Source organism: Aquarana catesbeiana, linkage group LG02 (assembly GCF_042186555.1).
Source record: "Aquarana catesbeiana isolate 2022-GZ linkage group LG02, ASM4218655v1, whole genome shotgun sequence".
NCBI lineage: Eukaryota > Metazoa > Chordata > Amphibia > Anura > Ranidae > Aquarana > Aquarana catesbeiana.
The window spans coordinates 158,154,857-158,175,083 of NC_133325.1; the positions used below are offsets into that span (position 1 = coordinate 158,154,857).

General features: G+C 42.3%; 1 protein-coding gene across 2 annotated transcripts in view; it reads left to right on the forward strand.

Moving 5' to 3' along the window:
• Positions 1 to 20,227, forward strand: part of LARP4 (La ribonucleoprotein 4) — an 83,657-nt gene that overhangs the window by 36,587 nt on the left and 26,843 nt on the right. For both annotated transcript variants that reach the window (XM_073613682.1, XM_073613681.1), the window contains exons 4-10: positions 1,221 to 1,308; positions 1,954 to 2,090; positions 2,328 to 2,431; positions 2,673 to 2,783; positions 8,051 to 8,104; positions 15,890 to 16,099; positions 17,231 to 17,334. In XM_073613682.1, coding sequence (XP_073469783.1) covers positions 1,221 to 1,308; positions 1,954 to 2,090; positions 2,328 to 2,431; positions 2,673 to 2,783; positions 8,051 to 8,104; positions 15,890 to 16,099; positions 17,231 to 17,334 — 808 coding nt within the window. The remainder of the gene's footprint in view (positions 1 to 1,220; positions 1,309 to 1,953; positions 2,091 to 2,327; positions 2,432 to 2,672; positions 2,784 to 8,050; positions 8,105 to 15,889; positions 16,100 to 17,230; positions 17,335 to 20,227) is intronic.

Here is a 20,227-nt window from a genome sequence, read left to right on the forward strand (position 1 = left end):
ACTTGTTGCTTACAAGTTAAAATCCTTAGAACCCCCAAACATTATATATTTTTTTTAGCAGAGACCCTAGGGAATAAAATAGCGGTTGTTGCAATATTTTGTCACACGGTATTTGCGCAGCGGTCTTTCCAACGCAATATTTTTTGAAAAAATACACTAATAAATTTAAAAAAAAACTAAGCAGTAAAGTTAGCCCATTTTTTTTCATCCAAAAGTTTTGATTACCTGTTTTTATGTATTTAATATTTAAGAGTTTTTTTTTTTATTTTTTTATCTAAATTCTACATACAAGTGAACTGATTGGAGGTTTGTTATGTTTAAATGTAAAAAATTTTCTGTATCGCTTAAGGTTGCTTCCACACTGGAGCAGGCATGCGTTGACTGTAAAACACTGCTAGTTTTAGCGGCGCTTTACCATCATTTTAGTGGCGCTATTCGGCTGCTAGCAGGGCGCTTATAACCCAGCTAGCAGCCAAGGAAGGGGTTAAATGCGCCCCTGAAGCAACGCTTTGCAGGCGCTTCGGCAGCAGTGTGCACATTCATTTCAATGGGCAGGTGTGGTGGAGCAGCGGTATACACCGCTCCAAAGATGCCGCTTGCAGGACTTTTTTTTAACATCCTGCCAGCGCATCGTCTCAGTGTGAAAGCACTCGGGCTTTCACACTGAGACTGCAGGGGAGCCGTTTTACAGGCACTTTACAGGCGCTATTTTTTAGCCCAAAAGCGCCTGAAAAATGCCCCAGTGTGAAAGGGGTCTAACTGTTAGATTTTGAGATGAAGTAAAAAAAAAATCGGCCTAATATATTGGCCCAAAAATCGCATCGGCCACCGCGATTTCTAAATATCGGCATCTGCCAGAGAAAAACCCATATCGGTCGATCTCTAGTTTTTATATGCTTGTCTATACGTAGTTGAAACACTTTTCATACAGTACTCCATATTTTGTTGGGGCTTTTGTGCAGTTTGCAGACTGGTCTGTAAGCTTGTAGAGCTATAAAGAAGAAATCGGGCTAGAACTATTTAATTTCACAGCTGCTATTGCGCTAGCAGATACACTTTTTTTTTTTTTTTCTTGTATTATGTTTTTGCTTACCTTAACACTTGTGGAGTTAAAAGAGTACATGGGCAGGAGCCTGCCAATGTTAGTTTTTATGAAAATACAAATTCCAACCATTCAAAAGTTAAATTTAGTTTCCTTTCCTTTTACTTTCCCTATAAAGGTGATGGCACTTCAACTGTTCCACAAGCTGTTTCTGCTGAGGACCTTAAAGAGTGTTTAAAAAAGCAACTTGAATTCTGCTTTTCAAGGTAAGACTATTTTTTTTTTTTCTTTTTTCTTTCATGCATGCTACAGATAACAGGCAGTATAGGTGTCAGAAATTAGACTCTCAACCTGTAAGACACTGCCTAGTGGCTAGATGCGGGGGATTATACTGGATAAGAAATTTTCGTGGCACAGTAGCGGGTACTGTTGGTAGCTGACTGGTTTTATTTGTTGCCTGGAGTTGCTCCTTAATGTAGACCTATCAAAAAATGGGTGTGGCTATTGCTCACACCTGTTAGAAATGTTAGTCCTGGATATGGCTTCAGTGTTTTAGTCTCTGGTCCAGAATAAGAAGCATATAGCAAATAAAAACTAGAAAGTCAGCCCTTGCTAATATTCGTTCAAGGTTTTGAAGTTACACCTGCATTAGGATGCCATTGTTTGTTTTTTCTGCCATTGATCGTTTCTATTGTCAAGACTTGAGTCAGACACAAAGGAAAATGTAAGCCAAAAATGCTTCCAATGCAAGCCTAAAATACCAAGGCTAGCATTCTCACAATGCGTTGTCGGCAATGGTGATTATCAAATTTTCTTTTGATACAGTTCTTTTTAATTGTCATTTGAAAAATGTTTGTAGTGTTTTATAGTAAATTTGTGGGGTTTTTTTTTTTGTTTGTTTGTTTTCTCAGAGAGAACCTCTCGAAAGATTTATATCTAATGTCACAAATGGATAGTGACCAGTTTGTACCAATATGGACTATTGCAAACATGGAAGGAATTAAGAAGCTGACCACTGACATGGACCTCATTGTTGACGTTCTCCGTTGTAAGTAAAATGTTATATAGCCATGGATTAAATGTGCATCAGTTGTTTATAAGAACCAGGTCACAAAAAGTTACTGCATTTGTAAACGTGTGTGTGAACTTAAACTTTTTTTTTTTTTCCGGTTTAAAGTGGACCTTGCAAATGCAGGGTCTGTTAACTTTTTGTACTTGTGAATGTGTAGAAAAGATTTAGGCTTTATACTGTAAAAAAAACTCATCCTAAACCTCCTGCTTTCAGCTACTCCTGTGGTGCAAGTTGATGAGAAAGGAGAAAAAGTGAGACCAAATCACAAGCGATGTATTATCATTCTACGTGAAATCCCAGAAACCACTCCTGTAGAGGTATGATAGCTGGCACCTGTTGAAATCTGTGCCTGATTTTTATAACGCACAGGCATTTTTTGTTTTCTGCCATTTGTACAGTTGAATCTCTTAATTGCTACACACTACTTGGTCTTTGGTCAGGGAATTGGTCAATATGGGGAAGCCAGGAATGTTTATTTCAGTACACCTATAAAAGAAGCAGTTTAGGAGTGGACTATCCTATTGAATTGTAGCTTAAAATGTTCTGCTTGTCTTACAGGAAGTGAAAGCATTATTTGATAATGAAAATTGCCCCAAAGTAATAAGTTGTGAGTTTGCTCACAATAACAACTGGTATGTTACATTCCAGTCTGATACTGATGCACAGCAGGTAAGTCTTTTTTTTTTGTTTGTTTTGTTTGTTTTTTTTTTTTTTCCTGGATTACTTGAGGTCTTAAAGAGGTCAAGACAGTGCAAAAGTTTTTTCAATGAAAATTTCAGCATAATTATGGCCACAAGTGAATAGATGGTTATGCATTGTAATGTTCCTTTTTTATAAGCTCTATCTATATAGTCCTTAACCTTGTCTAACAAAGTATCACACACTGACTGCCATTTTGTACATTTTTTTTTCTTTATCGTACATCACAGGACACAGAACAACCATAATGACTATATGGGTTATACGCCACCTACTGGTGGATAGACACTGGCAGATAGTCAAATAGGAAGTCCACCCCTATATAACCCCTCCTACTATATAACCCCTCCTACACAGGAAGGGCCTCAGTTTTTTTTTTTTTTTTTTTTTCACCAGTGTCTAAGGTGGAATGGTCACTGATGTGATGCATGTGCTCTTGGAGCATACATAGAGGTCTGGACGGTTCTATTTAGAATCATGGACTTCATTTGGATCCTTTCGAAAAAGCATCAGCCAAAATGGATGGTACCCAAGCCTCATTGGAAGGAGAGGTTATTCCCCAAGGTTTGTCTGTAATGCGGCCTTATGGCGCTGAACCCTGCATAATGGAACCCTATGCAGTGTTCTGACCAAGTTGCTTTCTTGCAGGGTGCTATACCGGTCCAGGGGAGTGGACCCCACATTAAGGGGGCCCCAGTCCCTGAAGGTCTTATGACAAAGCTCACCGTGATGGGGGAAGATTTGGACTACTGTTATGTTCAGAGTCCTGCAGCGGGAATGTTAAGTCCTGCATTTTTGCAGTGTCTCTTTAAAAAAAAAACAGGGGGGAGGGGAGTGAGTGGACTTCTCTGATAAATGACATGTGGGTCCACGAAGTAATTCAGCCTGGTTACAAGATCGCGTTCCAGACTTGGCCCCCAAGCAGATTTTTTCCATCTAATCTGTTTGTATGTGGACCGCTTGTTAGCCCTTCGGGGTGCGGTACAAGGCCTGTTGCTTCAAGTGGTGATTGTCCCGGTGTCGGATGTTTCCAGGGTTTTTATTTGAGGGTGCGGAAGTTCAGAATGGAGGCCATTTGCTCCCTGGTGGCATCTCCATCAGGGGGACTTTCTTGCCTCCATCGACATCAAGGATGCCTACCTGTACATTCCAATTTGTGCACGACACCAGCTGTTTTTCCGCTTTGCTGTGGGAGAGGAGCACTATCAGTTTGCGGCGTTACTCTTTGGTCTTGCCTCTGCTCCTTAGATCTTCACCAAAGTGTTGGCCCTGGTTTTGGCGCTGCTGCGCCAGCGAGTAATAGTTTCGGGCTACCTGGACGACCTGCTTGCAAGCGGAGTCACCAGCGACCCTGAGGGTTGATGTGGAGATCGCTATTCAGACTCTAACAGATTTTGTGTGGCTGATAAATTACCAAGTCTGCGCTGATTCCAGTTCAGAAATTGAATTATCTGGGTCTGACTCTGGATTCCACTTTGGCCAAGGTGTTCCTTCTGCAGGACAAACTCCAGAAGTTATAAGCAGCAACCCGCTCACTGCTGTCCAGCAGGTGGGTCTCCCTGCGGACTTGCATGCGGGTGCTGGGCCTGATGGTGTCTACATTCGAGGCGGTCCCGTTTGCTCAGTTCCATACGAGACCCCTGTTAAAATGGGACAAATGTCCTGAAGCTCTGGACAGTCGGAATTGGCTGAGCCAAGGAACCAAAGGGTCCCTGATCTGGTGGCTTTGTTGCCTGGCTCATCGGCAGGGAAAATCCTTTCCCAATTTACTGGATGGTGGTCACCACTGATGCCAGTCTGTCTGGGTGGGAAGGAGTTCTGTGCCTGAGCGCTGCTCAGGGTCACTGGATGATGGAGGAATCCAGGCTACATATCAATATCCTGGAACTTCGGGCGATCAGACTGTCTGGATTGTTGGACAGATCAACTTCATATGCTCCTGACACGGATCCAGTCGGACAGTGCCACGGCAGTGGCCTTTGTCAACCACCAGGGAGGAACAAGGAGTGTAACCGACCTGGAAGTAGTCGGCATTCTATGGTGGGCAGATTGTTTCGTCCCGGCCATCTCCGCCGTTCACATTCCGGGAGTGGACAACTGGCAAGCGGATTGCCTCATTCGTCAAGTGTTGGACCAAGGGGAGTGGTCCCTTCTTCAGGAGGTATTTTAACAGTTATGTCTGCGCTGGGGATCCTCCGGAGGGAGATCTGATGGCATCCCGAATCAACAGGAAGGTGCAGAGGTTTGTAGCCAGGTCTTGGGACCTTCTGGTGGACACCTCAGATGCTCTGATGGCTCTGCGGGGCCAGTATTGTCTGCTCTACGCCTTTCCTCTTAAGCTTCTGCCACGGCTGTTATGCAGGATCGAGGCCTAGGGAATTCCAGTGGTCCTGTTACGCCGACCCGGTGTGTCTGGTCAGACGCCCCCTGGCGGCTGCCTCCAAGGAAGGATCTACTATCCCAAGGGCCGATCTTCCTCCCTGCTTTACTCTCGCTGGCTTTAACGGCCTGGCTGTTGAAAGACAGGTGTTGAAGAATAGAGGCTTACCTGAGTCGTTGATTCCGACACTTCTTAAAGCTAGGAAGTCTACTTCCGGGAAGGTATATCATCAGATGTGGAAAGTGTACATTTCATGGTCTGAGTCAGTAGTGCTTCACCCACGTTCCTTTTCAGTGGCTCAGATTTTTTACTTTCCTTCAGAGGCATTGAAAAGAATTTTGGCCTTAAGTACCATCAAGGGCCAGGTGTCGGCTTTGGCAGTTTTCTTTCAACGCCCCCTGGTGTCGCATTCCCTGGTGCGTACCTTCATTCGAGGGGTGCGACATGTGGTTCCACTGGTGCGATCTTGCCACCATGGGACTTGGATCTGGTGTTTCGGTTCTACAGAAGCCTCCGTTTAAAAATAATAAATTCCCCTGCTCACTGTCACAGAAGGTTGCCTTATTGGTGGCTATCACCTCTGGTCGCAGGATGTAGGAAATGGCAACACTATCTTGTCGCCGCACCCTACCTGGTGATTCATAAGGACAAGGTGGTTCTTCGTCCTTGTCCTTCATGCCTTCCAAAAGTTGTTTCTGATTTTCATTCAAATGAAGACATTGTGTTGCCCTTATGTCCCAGGCCGCAACATCCGAGGGAATTTGCCTTATACATACACCTTGGATGTGGTTCGGGCGATCAGGGTGTATTTGACGGCCACTGAGTCCTTTCAGAGGTCAGACTCCCTGTTTGATCGCTAAGGGGCAGTCTGCTTCCTCGGCTACCATTTCTAGATGGATCACACAGACTGTGACTCAGGCCTATTCTTTTGGCTGCAAGGTTCTGCAGGCTGCATTCTAGAGGGTGTTTTCCCTCAAAGGGGTTTTTCTTACAGTTCAGGTTGGGATCCAGTTCTCGTTGAGCTCCAGGTTGTCTGGTTGACCTGTTTTTTTGTGGCTGCCCCACCCCTCATGTTTGGCACTGCTTTGGGACATCCCTATGGTTCGGAATAAGGAAGCGTTGTCTGTCAATGAACGAATGAGAAAATAGGATTTTTGACTTGCCGTAATATCTGTCTCTCTGAGTTCATAGACACAGCACCTGCCCCTCTATGGCGTTTTTTTAATACTTCTGATTCTACTTGTTACATAACTGAAGGCCTATAGCAGAGAGGGGGGTGTATATCGCCTAGAACTGCCCATGGGCGTAGCCAAGTCTTCTCTGCCTAATGTCCTACTCCTTGTAGGGGGCGATATCGCCCTATGGTTCTGAATAAGGAAGCGCTGTCTGTCAAACTCGGAGAAACTGATTTTACGGTAAGTCAGAAATCCTATTTTTCCGTCATACTTGCCTGTAAAATCCTTTTCTTAGAGTACATCACGGGACACAGAGGTCCCTCCATCTTTTTTGGGATATTCATTGCTTTTCAAAACTGAGGCCCTTCCTGTGTAGGAACTTATTTGACTTTCTGCCAGTGTCCATCCACCAGTAGGTAGCGTATAACCCATATAGTCATTATGGTTGCTCTGTGTCCCGTGATTTACTCCAAGAAAAGGATTTTACAGGCAAGCTTGATGGAAAAATCCTATTTTTTTTTTTCTGGTCTATGCTTCGAGTATTAAAACCATTAAATCAGCATAGCAGCCAGTCAGCTAGCATTTTCAGGGGGGGTCTGGAATGGCAACCCCTGTGTTTTCTAAGAACAGGTTTCCATTAAGGCTAATTTTCACCCTAGCATTCTAATGTGTGGATGTTGATAACCTCTAACACTTTGTAGGTCCTAGTATGTAAAGTCTAGAAAGGTTACAATAAGCTCATGGCTGCCTCCTTGCATTACTGCAAGTGGTCGGTGCAAGTAGAGCCACCCATTGACTTTTATAGGACTTATGTGCCATTCCCTGATCTGGGTTCACAGTAAGACGAGGTGCTCAGTTTAGAGCTGTCTAAAACATGTATAAAAAGCTGGATTCACAGCAAATCAAGCATGGTCTGAGCTTGATCAGATAAAGAGGTACAGCAGAGTCATTAGTCTTATTGACTCCTGATGTCCCTAGACCTCATAGGGGGCTTGGTTCTCCCTTGTTATAGTGGTAAAGTTAGTGTCAAATTGTCATATTTTGGGAAATAGGCTTAGTTCACAAAGCTAAAAGGATACCCCGACTTCTCTGAATGCTGTGGACTTAAACTGAGTGCTGATTTTGAAGTAAGATATTATGTGCAGTGCCTTTACTATACTTTAGCTGCATCTAGAATGTTTTTAGTGCTAATGGTGTGCTCTGTTTTAGGAGAGATTTAACCAAAATTTGCAATGGTAAGTATGCAGTGGAGCTTTGTTACTGCATAAAGGGATAATAAACTTTGGTCATTAATAAAACTAGAGTCTGATGGCAACCATCTTGACACTAAAGATTCCTGCAGCTCATAAAATGAATAAAATGCTTTAAGTTAAATCTTAAGGCCTTAGAACCACTTTAACTGTGGACCTGAATTGAGTAAAAATATGTACAAGTCTGCCTACTACCCAAGATTAGACGCAAGAGGCTCAAATACAAATTAAAAACTGTTGCATAGACTTCGCTACCTAAAAGGCTGCCGGGTTTACATCTCTATGCTGATTGTGCTGGATTACTTTGTATCTACTTCATCTATGACTAAATTCAATGTGTCACAATTTTTCAGAGATTAAACTGACCTCAGTTTTCACTTTCAGCTTTATAGTCAACCTTTTTTTTTTTTTTTTTTTTTTTCCTTTGTCCAGGCATTTAAATATCTAAGGGAAGAAGTTAAAACATTTCAGGACAAGCCAATAATGGTAAGTTACTTTAAACAAAAATGAATTCTACCATCATTATGCTGGTCATGTAATGACTTTGAAAGTGTTCATTTGAAATCTTAGAACAGAGTGTCCATATGTGCATTTGGTCAGAAAATGGACATTTACACTGACTGCCCCAGTCACTGTCACAGCTTTTGTGCATTTCATGGCAAATAAAGAAAATATAGTATATACAATTAAAGATCGACCGGTTTATTGGTAAGGCCGATAATTGCAGGCCAATAGCAGCGTTTTCTGAAAAATCGGTATCGGTCGCAAACTAGACTGATATTACTGATCTTGAATCAAGGGGTTTTACTGGAGTGATGCATGCAGCTGCGGGCATCACCCCAATACCGTTTTTTTAAAGCGGACGGTCGGCTTTATTGTAATAACCGATGCGGCTCAGCCGCTGCTGAACTGTTACTAACAGCGGGAGGGGACATCATATCTCCCCTCCACCACTTGCCCATGCTCTCCCGTACCACCAGGAAGCCCGAGCAACCAGCCGGCACATCCGCCGGCTGGCCGAAGACCCGAACAAAGCTGATGCTTCGTTCAAGTCTTGGATCTAGTAACCCTGAAGCGATATCATGACATCACTTCCCTGATTACTGGCATCTTAAAGGCGGCAGTTTTAAAAAGAAAGTATTCCGATCTTGACGTTTTGAATACTTTCAAGTGCAGAGGAGAGGGGTTTGGGGTTTTATAAGACCCCCGATCCCTCCATAAAGAGTACCTGTTACATCCTATTACTGAAACAATGGATGTTTACATTCCTAGTGACAGCAATAACAGTAATAAAAATAGTGTACTTTTTTTTTAATGTACAGAATTTCGGCAGACTATCGGTTATCGGCCTGAGAGGTTGCCGAAATAACAGTATCGTATTGGCACTGTAAAAACAATATTGGCCGATCCCTATATACAATTGTGACACAAGTCATATTGTAACTGGATGTTATTAAAAATGACCTTTCCTGTTCAATCTGCAGCTCTGTAATTTTCTGTAAAATGCAATATGGCTACCTGGAGATATTCAGTGTACAGAACGCCCTGCCAAAACATAATTTCCTGTTGTGTAATTGGCTCACTGACTTTTCCAGAAGTCTGCACTAAGGTGCAAGTCAGATTTCAGGCATCCCCTGCAACAAAAATGTCTTTTTTTTTTTTTTTTTGGTGAGATACTCCCAATAGGAAATCACGGCCATAGGAATGCAGGCCCAGCAGCTTTCCTCAGTGTCCTGCAGGTGCAGCAACTGATTGATAATTATGAAACCACTCCCTTTAGATTCACTTTGTCACATGGACACAAACAGTGATTTCTTCAGAGTAACAAAAGGTAGGAATCTGCAACAGTTTGTTAAAATCCTTGTAATGTACATCACCCAGAGGGGAATGTGTCCCCCCCCCCCCCCCCCCCCCAACAAAAGTGGAGTTACTTTTTAAAGTGGTATTGGCTACCTTGTACCTAAAGCTTATCTGTAAAAACAAGGAATATCTCCTAAATGTGCATCGTTTAGCAGATATTCGATGTCTGCAGCTCGTGACGGCATGGTATACTTGTGCCACTGCCGAGATGCCCTCGTTCATGTGCGAGAGTGACATCATTGCGGTTCGGCCATTCAAGTGGCCAGAGCCCATGAACCCCAAAGGACAACAAGGTGAAGATGGAAGCCCTGTCAGCGGTAACAGCATGCCGTTTGAGGGCTTTGTTTCAAGGTTAGTTTTTCATAATGTTTGTATGCCATGCATACTAGCACATTATAACTTTACCTTGCAGTGAGATTTTTATTTGTGTTAACTTTACTTGCACTTTAAAATAGCCTTTTTAAGTTAAGTCTACTAATATCTGCTTTTGGTTGTTATATTGTGGCAGGCATACATTCGCTTGTAAAGTTAACATATAGATGTTTATATTATAAGGACTAATATTCAGATCAGGTAAAAGCTAATTTATGCAGAGTCTATTGAGCTATCCGACGTGCTACAAAGTAATACAATTAATAGGCAGTCATTATTTTTCTCTACGGTCTATTGAGGAATATGCTGTAGCTTAATGATGAAAAATCTGTTATACTGCCATCCATAGGAGAAATGGACACTAAGCAAATAGAAAACTGAAGACTAGTCCACTAAAGGCTATAACCCCACCCACTGCACACCTGCTTTTTCTTGGCCTCCTAAGACACGGTTCACACAGGGGCGGCACGACTTGCAGGTCGCCTCAGCGAGGCGACCTGCAAACGACTTCTGAGGCGACTTGCAAAACGACTTCTGTATAGAAGTCTATGCAAGTCGCCCCAAGTCGCCCCCAAAGTAGTACAGGAACCTTTTTCTAAGTCGGAGCGACTTGCGTCGCTCCTATTAGAACGGTTCCGTAGTACAGAACGGGAGGCGACTTGTCAGGCGACTAGGTCGCCTGACAAGTCGCCCCTATGTGAACCGAGCCTAAGGGTGAACATGCTTCCTATTAACTCTGTCAGCCAACAAGCTCAGGTTTTCCCATTTCATTGGCTACATTGGTGTCGTCTTTGAGACTGCCTGGAATTTTGTTTTTCCAGCCAGCAAAGTGCCAGTTTCTACAGTTCTAAGTATACTGGAGTTTTCTCTGAAATAGTCATGATTCCTTGAGGAGTTAAGGCCCAGCGCCGCAACAGTGTTATGGTCCTAATCGATGAAGGCTTACTGTGTACCTAGCTGTAGCCTATTGACCATATGTAAATTGGTTGTCTTTTGAAAATGTAACTTTCAGCCTGGCTACATGTGCCCTCCTTTAATCTCGGGCTGTGCGTTTGAGTCTGGCAGCCAGACGTGGTTTATGCCTAAACTATTTTAAGTTTCCTGCCTCCTTCTAAATATTCTGATGAAAGCTTGGTGATGAAGTACTGTGGTGTGAGCTTGCCAGATTATCCTGAACTTTTTCTTGTATACAGTGCATGCAGAAAGTATTCACAGCGCTTTACTTTTTCCACATTTTGTTATGTTACAGCCTTATTCCAAAATGGATTAAACTTTCCTCAATTCTACAAACAATACCCCATAATGACAACATGAAAGTTAGACATTTTTGCAAATTTAATAAAAAATCACATGTACAAAAGTTTTCAGTCTTTGCCATGACACTCAAATTTGATCATCCTTAAGCTGTTTCTACAACTTGGTGTCCACCTGTGGTAAATTCATTTGGTCGGACAGGATTTGAAAAGGCACATACCTGTCTATAGAAGGTCCCACAGTTAACAGTGCATGTCAGAGCACAAACTGAGCCATTGAAGGATAAGGAATTGTCTGGAGGCAGATGTGGGGAAGGGTATAGAAAAAATTTCTGCAGCATTGAAGATCCCAATAAGCACAGTGGCCTCCATCCGTAAATGTAAAAAATTTGGAACCTCCAGGACTCTTCCTAGAGCGGGCGGCCAAGCTGAGCAATCAGGGGAGAAGGGCCTTAGTCAGGGAGGTGTCCAAAAACCCAATGGTCACTCTGACAGAGCTCCAGTATTTCTCTGGAGAGACAACCTTCCAGAAGAACTATCTCTGCAGCACACCACCAATCAGGCTTGGTGGTATGGTAGAGTGGCCAGACAGAAGCCACTCAGTAAAAGGCACATGAGAGCCCGCCTGAAGTTGGTCAAAAGGCACCTGAAGGACTCTGACCATGAAAACCTAGATTCAACTCTTTGGCCTGAAGGGCAAGCGTCATGTTTGGAGGAAACCAGGCACAACTCATCTCCTGGCCAATACCATCCCTACAGTGAAGCATGGTGGTAGCATCATGCTGTGGGGTTGTTTTTCAGCGGCAGTAACTGGGAGACTAGTCAGGATCGAGGGAAAGATGAATGTAGGCAATGTACAGAGACTTCCTTGATAACCTGCTGCAGAGCGCTCTGGACTTCCGACTGGGGCTTATGTTCATCTTCCAACAGGACACTGACCCTAAGCACACAGTGAAGATGACAAAGGAGTGGCTACTCTGTGAATGTCCTTGAGTGGCCCAACCAGAGCCCAGACTTGAACCCAATTGAACATCTCTGGAGAGATCTGAAAATGGCTGTGCACCGACGCTCCCCATCCAACCTGATGGAGCTTGAGAGGTCTTGCAAAGAATGAAACAGCCCAAAAATGTACCAAGCTTGTAGCGTCATACTCAGGCTGTTAATGCCAAAGGTGCTTCAACAAAGTATTGAGCAAAGGCTTTGAATACTTGTGTATGTGTAATTTTTTTATTTGCAAAGATTTCAAAAACTTTTCACGTTGTCGTCATGGTGTATTGTTTGTAGAACTCTAAGTAAAAAATGCATTTAAACTATTTTGGACTAAGGCTGTAACGAAATGTGGAAAAAGTGAAGCGCTGTGAATACTTTCCGCATGCACTATAGATCCTCTTCTCCACAGTGAGCGCAAAACAAATTCATCAGCTTGTGGCGCAATTGCCGTGTATCAGATGCAATTTTTACACTGTCCCCTTAACTTTTGGGCTTGGTTACAATTCTCCATGTTCTTTTCTGCCCCACACTAGAGAAAATGTCCTGTTTTATGCTCAGTGACTTAACATGTAGGAGGCGGAGCCAGTGAGAAGAGAAAACTGAAGAATTGTAAGCAAGCCCATCCCCCTAAAGGAGTCAGTGTAAAAATTGCAACCGATACTCAATTGCTCCACAAGCTGCAGCTTTTATACATTGCTCACAGTGCCAGTCTGAAGGAGATTTTATACTATTGATCTGGTGCACCAGTGAGAGTGCACATTTTAATGCAAGTTATTTTTCAACCTTTTTATTAATAAAATGGTGATTCTGTGGAAAGCACTATAGTTTCTATGCTTGGTTTTGCTTGAGTGTATTTCACTGGGTTACTTTAAGTTACATTTCTTATCGTTTTGGTACATCTAATATATAACTTAAGGGGACGTGTGTATGGATCAAATTGGTGTGAGCTGCTAGTGCTGACAAGGTGTGCAGCACAAGGTGGTTTTGAAATTGTCAGTGTTAAATGGTGAATTGGAGACTATTATTTCAACACATATTCACGTGGACTTCTAATTTTGTTGCAGAGTTTTAATTTTACTTTTTATTTATTTTTTTAAGCACATGGTGGAGATATTGCAGCCCTGAATCACTTTTTATTTATACTTGATGTCAAAGTGTGTGGCACTTAATAGATTTGAGCAGCAGAACATTTTTCACATTTTTATATTTGATATTTTTCACAACTGCATTTTTACCCCATTTTCCTAGAGGTTCTAAAAGCTTTGGCTTTCCAGATAGTTGATGTGGTTTTGACAGATCATTGTGCAGGCCTACGAGTTGCATGATGAATATTTCCTTCAACTGTTGGTCCACTCAATTAGGACAGTGAGGTGTTATTTTTGTTGGTGCCCCCCAATCACCAGACTTCTGTCAGATTAGGCTGTGACCTGGTCCATGTGTTTGCCTTGACAAAATGCTATTTTCCTTGAATGGTTCTGTCAATGGCTATTTAATACAGTCTCTTATTTTTGTTCTTTCTTTGACTGGATGCCTGTGTTTGGCTTTGTTTGCTCCTGCCTGCTTTTAGATATCCAGTCAATCGGAAAAAAAAAATATATATATTTTTTTTACATGATAGAAGCCCATTTCTTCTGAGCACCACAGCTCCCCTTCCCCCCTTATACGTTTTTCCTTTTTTGGACTTTTTGCTACTACTGAGTCGGTAAGGCCTATAGTCTAGAGGCTTTTCTTCAAGGGTTTTTTTTTTTTTTTTTTTTTTATGCCTAGTGTCCATTTCTGTAGGCAGTAGTATAACCCTAAGCTTGTTACCTTAAAGTGGTTGTAAAGGAGGAAAGAAGGTTATTTTTACCTTCGGTGTGCAGCTACACACTCTGCCACCCCTAATACTTGCCTTACCTAAGCCCGATCTCATTCTAGCGATGTGCACGAGACCTTTGAGGCTTTCCCGGGTCTCCCACTGCTGTCAGTCACAGCCAGTGAGACTGGAGCATGGGGTGGGGCTGAGCTGCCCTCCTGTCTGTGTGGATACAGAGAGCCAGCTCGGGAGTGAGAACCCCCGATTGCCCCCCCAAAGCATGTGGCTTGCTATGGGAGCACTCGGCAAAAAAGTGGGGCCCAGAGCACAAACTGGGAACCAGAAAAGGCGGATCGAGGCTGCTCTGTGCAAAACCAATGCACAGAGAAGGCAAGTATGACCTGTTTTTTTTTCTTTTACAATCACTTTAAAGTGATTGTAAAGTTTCATGTTTTTTTTTTTATTTTTTAATTTCCATTAAAATAACAAACATGTCATTACCTGCTCTGTACAGTTTTGCACAGAGCAGCCCGGATCCTCCTCTTGGGTCCCTGGCTGGAGCTCCTGGCCCTTCCCTCCTGTTCATGCCCCCACAGCACGCAGCTTGCTATGGGGGTAGCCTAGATGCAGCTCTGTGTATCCATCCAGACACGTAGCTGCGGTTTGGCTATAACACTCTCTCTCCTTATTGGGTAACTGAGTTTGCAGTGGGAGCCAATGGTGCCACTGCTGTCTCAGCCAATCAGGAGGGGAAGGTCCTGGGTGGCTGAGGGACTTGTGAACGTCACTGGACAGAGATGGGGCTCAGATAAGTATTAGAGGGGCTAAGGGGGGCTACTGCACACAGAAGGCTTTTTATCTTCATGCATAGAATGCATGAAGATAAACCTTCTGCCTTTACAACCCCTTTAAGCTGGGTCCCTCAATGGATTCTGAGATTTTTGTTTTGTTACATAAAAGCTGATCACTGTAAGCACCTGTCAGTGGTAAATGGTTTGTCTCAACCTGCCATATCTGCAGGAAAGCTTGTTCTGTTTTAAAGACAGATTTACTGGCCAGATCAATAGTCCACAAAAACACACACAACAAATGCAGCCATCTAAGAATTAGTAAGCTGCGATATGTTAAATATTTGCTAATTACCATCAGTGTGATCTCCCCTGGATTAAGTGTTCCTCCTTAAATGCCCCCCACAGTTGTATAGTGGGTTTTTCAAATTTCACTGACAGTGGAAATACACTTTAAAAATGTTGCACTCATGTGATCAAGTTTCCCCCATGTTCTATACTGCTTTGATATCATACAGCTTTGCTAAGCAGAGCAATTTTTTTATTTGGCTGTAAGAACCCTGAATCGTGGTGTAATAAGAGGTCATAACTGTAGTTTGGGGAAATGGTTGGACATTTAAGCAAAATGTAGAAGTCAGTACCTGCACATTTCCCCAAGTCTTATCCCTGGTGTAGAATTGTGTAATTCTAGAAACGCCCTGTAATTAGGCAGAAATCCAGCGTGCCAACTTTTTAAATTGACAATGGTGCTTTGGTTGCTTTGAAATCCCAACAATTGTCAGTCCTTTGCAGTTCTCCCCCACTGGACCATAGAACATTTCCTATCCTTCCTCAGTCCAATGCATATGTGTTTTTTTTTTTTTTTTTTACCCTGGCAAAGTGGCGATGGAAGCAAGCCTACTTTGATAGGAACCAAGCGCCCAGCAACTGCCTCCAGGAATTGTATGATTCTGGTTGTAATACAAGTTGTAGTAAAATGTTTCTAGCCAAAGTAAACTAAAAGACCTACTTGCACTTAAAGCTTTCTATTCTTGTTACAATCAGTTACCTACATGTGTAATACATCAGCAAGTGTTCATGTGTTCTAACACTTAATCGGTTATTGTGTGTTGTAAAAGAAATAGCCATGGAGAAATGGGTTGTGTTCTCAAAGGGTTGAAACCTAGCTTATTTGTATCTATGCACTTTAACAGTTCTGTTTGTTTTCCAACAGGCTAGGATAAAAGCCATCAACACATTCTTTGCAAAGAATGGATATCGAGCAGTGGACTCCAGTGTGTACACTCAGCCTGTTCAAACTCAAGCACAGTTTGCCTCTCCTCTATTTATGCAGCCTGTATATAGTCCTCAACAGTATTCACTTTATAACCTTGTGCCTCAAACATGGTCTCCAAGCCCAGCACCTTACTTTGAAACACCGCTGGTAAGCAGTTGCTCACAATATAAATATGTGGTAGTTCAGCTTAGAGTAAAACACTGCTCTGTTGGAACAGACTACAGTGCTATTTTCTTTCTCTGGTAGTCTGTGGCCCAGTGATGACAACTTGCGCCTGGAGGGAAGAAAGGTTCACATTCATACACGAGATGCTTCTTAAATTTTAAAATTTGTACAGCTCTCAGAGACCTGGATGACAATCATTACTGGCCCCTGACGGCACCTTTTTGCTCGGTCTATGAATGTTGAACCTTCCCTGTGATTGCAAGATTATGAGATCTGAGGGCTGCTTGTACCATTGAAAATCTTATGTGCTTTTTAAGTGTGATCCCTCTGAAGCCCAGGCAGCAAGCTAACAACCACATGGATCACATTACCAAGTCTTGGGCCCTTGGGAGTTCAAATAAGATTTTAAGCTGTGGTGATGTTGCTTAACCACTTCCCATCCACCGTAGTGCATATATCCTCAAATGGGAGCAGTGATATCAGGTTCATGGCTCCTGCCATGATCCTGGTATTTTAGAGTAGCCGAAGGGCTTTTGTGTAAGTGCTCAGTGCGGCTCTACAGCCGCCCAATTTACTTTTACAGGTGACCCATACTATCATAACGAATGATCATTTCTTGTTATGGTTTTAAAAATTTAAATGGCTATTTTTAAAACAACTTTTAAAATAGTAATTTTGCGTTTAAGTCACTGCTCAAATATACAAACCAAAGATTGCAAAGCCTACCATTTTATTCTTCAGGGACTTTGCTTTAAGAAAATTGTATATGGTTTTGGGGTTCTAAGTAATTGTTAGGCAAGCGTCACTGGTTTACAATCCTGTAAGTGGGCACATAACCTAAAGGTTAAAGACTTTGCCACAATAGGCTTCACAAAATCCTATTTTGTTCAGGTAATGGCAGTCAAATATTTGCTTCACAGCATTGGAAGGAACCGTATTTAGGGCTCTATCACTCCTAAGAGTCTCACAGGGGCTTGAGTTGGGTATGATGCTGTCCTCAAAGGTAACAGTGTTTGTTTGAAATGGTACCCAGGAGAAAGAAATTGACTGCTAAATACATGATTAAATCTACTGTAAGAATTAAGCATCTAATGTGGTGTTTTTTGTCCACAGGCTCCATTTCCTAATGGTGGATTTGTGAATGGTTTTAATTCTTCAGGCTCTTATAAAGCAAGTGCTGCCTCAATAAGTATAGGAAGACCTTTCCATAGAAACCGGTATGTGTGATAGATATAGATAGATATAGAGATAAAGAGAGATAGATATATCGAGATAGAGATATATATATATATATATATATATATATATATATATATATATATATATATATATATATATATATATATATATCTCTATCTATTTATTCTATCTCTATTTATTAGTTATACAATGTAATGTGATAACTGTTAACCATTAAATCAACACCATTTACTATTAACGCAGAGTGTGTGGTGGCCTTTTTCCATTTCCGGACTGCCTACCGTCGTTATACGTAGGTACTTTGACGTTGAATACCGTTGTTATGGCAGCAGAGAGCAGCCATAACCCCGTTTATTTTAAATGGTGGGCGGTCTGTTTTGAGATAAAAGTGGTTTCCGCAGCAGATTTGCTTTTATCTGCGACGGGAGAGGTGCCCACCCCCCTCCCGCTGTGTTCCGCTCATCCCTGCCACTTACCGGAGCCGTCGGTAGCGGCAGAGACTACCAGATCCATTCCCCTCTGAGGCACTGTTGAATGAGGGAATGGTGGCCCACCACTAAATGGAAGCCACGTCAAACGTCACTTCCACCCAACGGGACTTTTTTTTTTTTATTGTTTAGTTTTTTTTATATTGCATTTAAGTGTAAATGTGAGATCTGAGGTCTTTTTGACCCCAGATCTCACATTAGAGGTCCTGTCTTTATTTTTCTATTACAAGAGATGTTTACATTCCTAATAATAGGAATAAAAGTGATCCATAAATATCTTAAAGGGACAGTGTAAAGAGAAAATAAAATAAATTTGAAGAATTTAAACCGCCCCGTCCCTCCGTGCTTGCGCGCCAACGCATACGCAAGTCGCGCCCGCATATGTAAACTGTCTTCAAACCACACGTGTGAGAAATCGTCATGATCATTAGAGCAAAAATTCTAGCAAAAGACCTCTAACTCAAAACTAGTAACCTGCAGACATTTTTTAAACATCGCCTATGGAGATTTTTAAGGGTCAAAGTTTGTCACTATTCCTCGAATGGGTGCTATTTTGAAGCATGGCATGTTGGGTATACTCAGCGTAACATCTTTCACAATATAAAAAGGATTGGGTTAACTTTACCGTTTTTTTTTTTTTTTTTTTTTTTTTTATTCAATGTGTATTTTTTTTCCAAAAAAACTGCGCTTGTAAGACCGCTGCGCAAATACGGTGTGACAAAGTATTGCAACGATCACCTTTTTATTCTCTAGGGCAGGGGTCTCCAAACTATGGCCCTCCAGTTTAGGAACTACAATTCCCATCATTCCTAGTCATGTCTGAATGTCAGTTTTACTATGCATCATGGGACTTGTAGTTCCACAACAGCTGGAGTACCATAGTTTGGAGATCCCTGCTCTAGGGTGTCTGAAAAAAAAGTTTATTGGTTCTAAGTAATTTTCTAACAAACTGATTTAACTTGTGAACAAGTTTAAAAAATAAGCCTGGTCCTAAGTGGTTAAAATGTAATGCTGTTATATGCAGAAAGTGCTCATGCCTAATTACTCTGCTTTGCTGGAAAAGGCATGGTAAACATCCGCAAAGAGGACTGACATTCAGCTCTGCAAACAAAAGAATAGTTTTAGCAAGTCATTGTATTGTGTTAACTGTCTGACGAAAGCTTTCTGGAATGGATCAGCTAGCGTCTCATTTGTTAATGACTGGGTAAGTTTGAGTCCTGGAAGGTCACAGGCTGAGTTAAAATGAAATAACCAGGGCATGTAGGGGACACTTTAAGCTAATTTCCATTGTCTGTGGATTCCTGCTTGCACGGGTAGAATCTGTTTGAGATATTCCAGTGCAGATAATTACCAGCTGATTTTTTTTTTTTTTTTTTTTTTGTCCCCATCTCCCCCCCATGCAGTTTAGCCATGGATAAAGACCCAGTTCTGTGGGGCCGCATATGTGTACGCTTAGTGGGAAGAGGTCTTAACCTGCCAGGCATTTGAAACAAAGTTAAAGTTGTCTAAGAGCACATAAGATGTGTGCCATCAGCTTTGTCAAATTATGGTCTTTCTTTCTAAAACTAGTTTCCATACAGACCTAAGGGCTTGTTGGCATCATATGCAGTCAAAACCATGTGGCCCTATAGCATGGCCAAATCATGGTGGTGCCATTTGGAACTGAGACCCCTGGACGTCTGCTAAAGAGCAGCGCATTTTGCCTGTGGGCTGGTAATGTTTAATATGTTGGGAGTGTTCCCAGTGGCGTCACTAGTGTTGGTGTCACATGGTGTCGCCCCCTCCCCCGTCTCCCCAGCAGGACAGGAAGTAGGGCACTAAGCAGGCTAGTGCATGCCTCTCACGCCCCCCCCCCCCCCAGCCTGCCAGTGCTACTTGATGGTATCACCCAGGGCATTTTTCTCAGAGAAAAGGTGCAGGAACTCAACCACGCCTCACACCTCTTCACACCTTTCCCCCCCGAAGTAGGGGGGTGGGTGGTTGAGCGTGCCACAGCAACTTGGTGTGGGTGCTTCAGGGTTACTAAATACCAGGAGGGTGCTACATACAGAGTTCCACCTCCAAATTGCCATCTTTGACAGGACTATATTTCCCCTCTCAACACAGACACCCATCCCTCTTCCTATTCAATTGGTACACTTTTTAACCGCTTCAATACCGGGCCAATTCTGACACTTTGCTCCTACATGTAAAAATCATCATTTTTTTGCTAGAAAATAACATAGAACCCCCAAACATTATATATGTTTTTTTAGCAAAGACCCTAGAGAATACAATGGCGGTTGTTGCAACTTTTTATCTCACACAGTATTTGCGCAGGAATTTTTCGAACGCGTTTTTTTGGGGAAAAAAACAGTTTTGTGTTTAAAAATAAAACAAAACAGTAAAGTTAGCCCAATGTTTTTGCATTTTGTGAAAGATG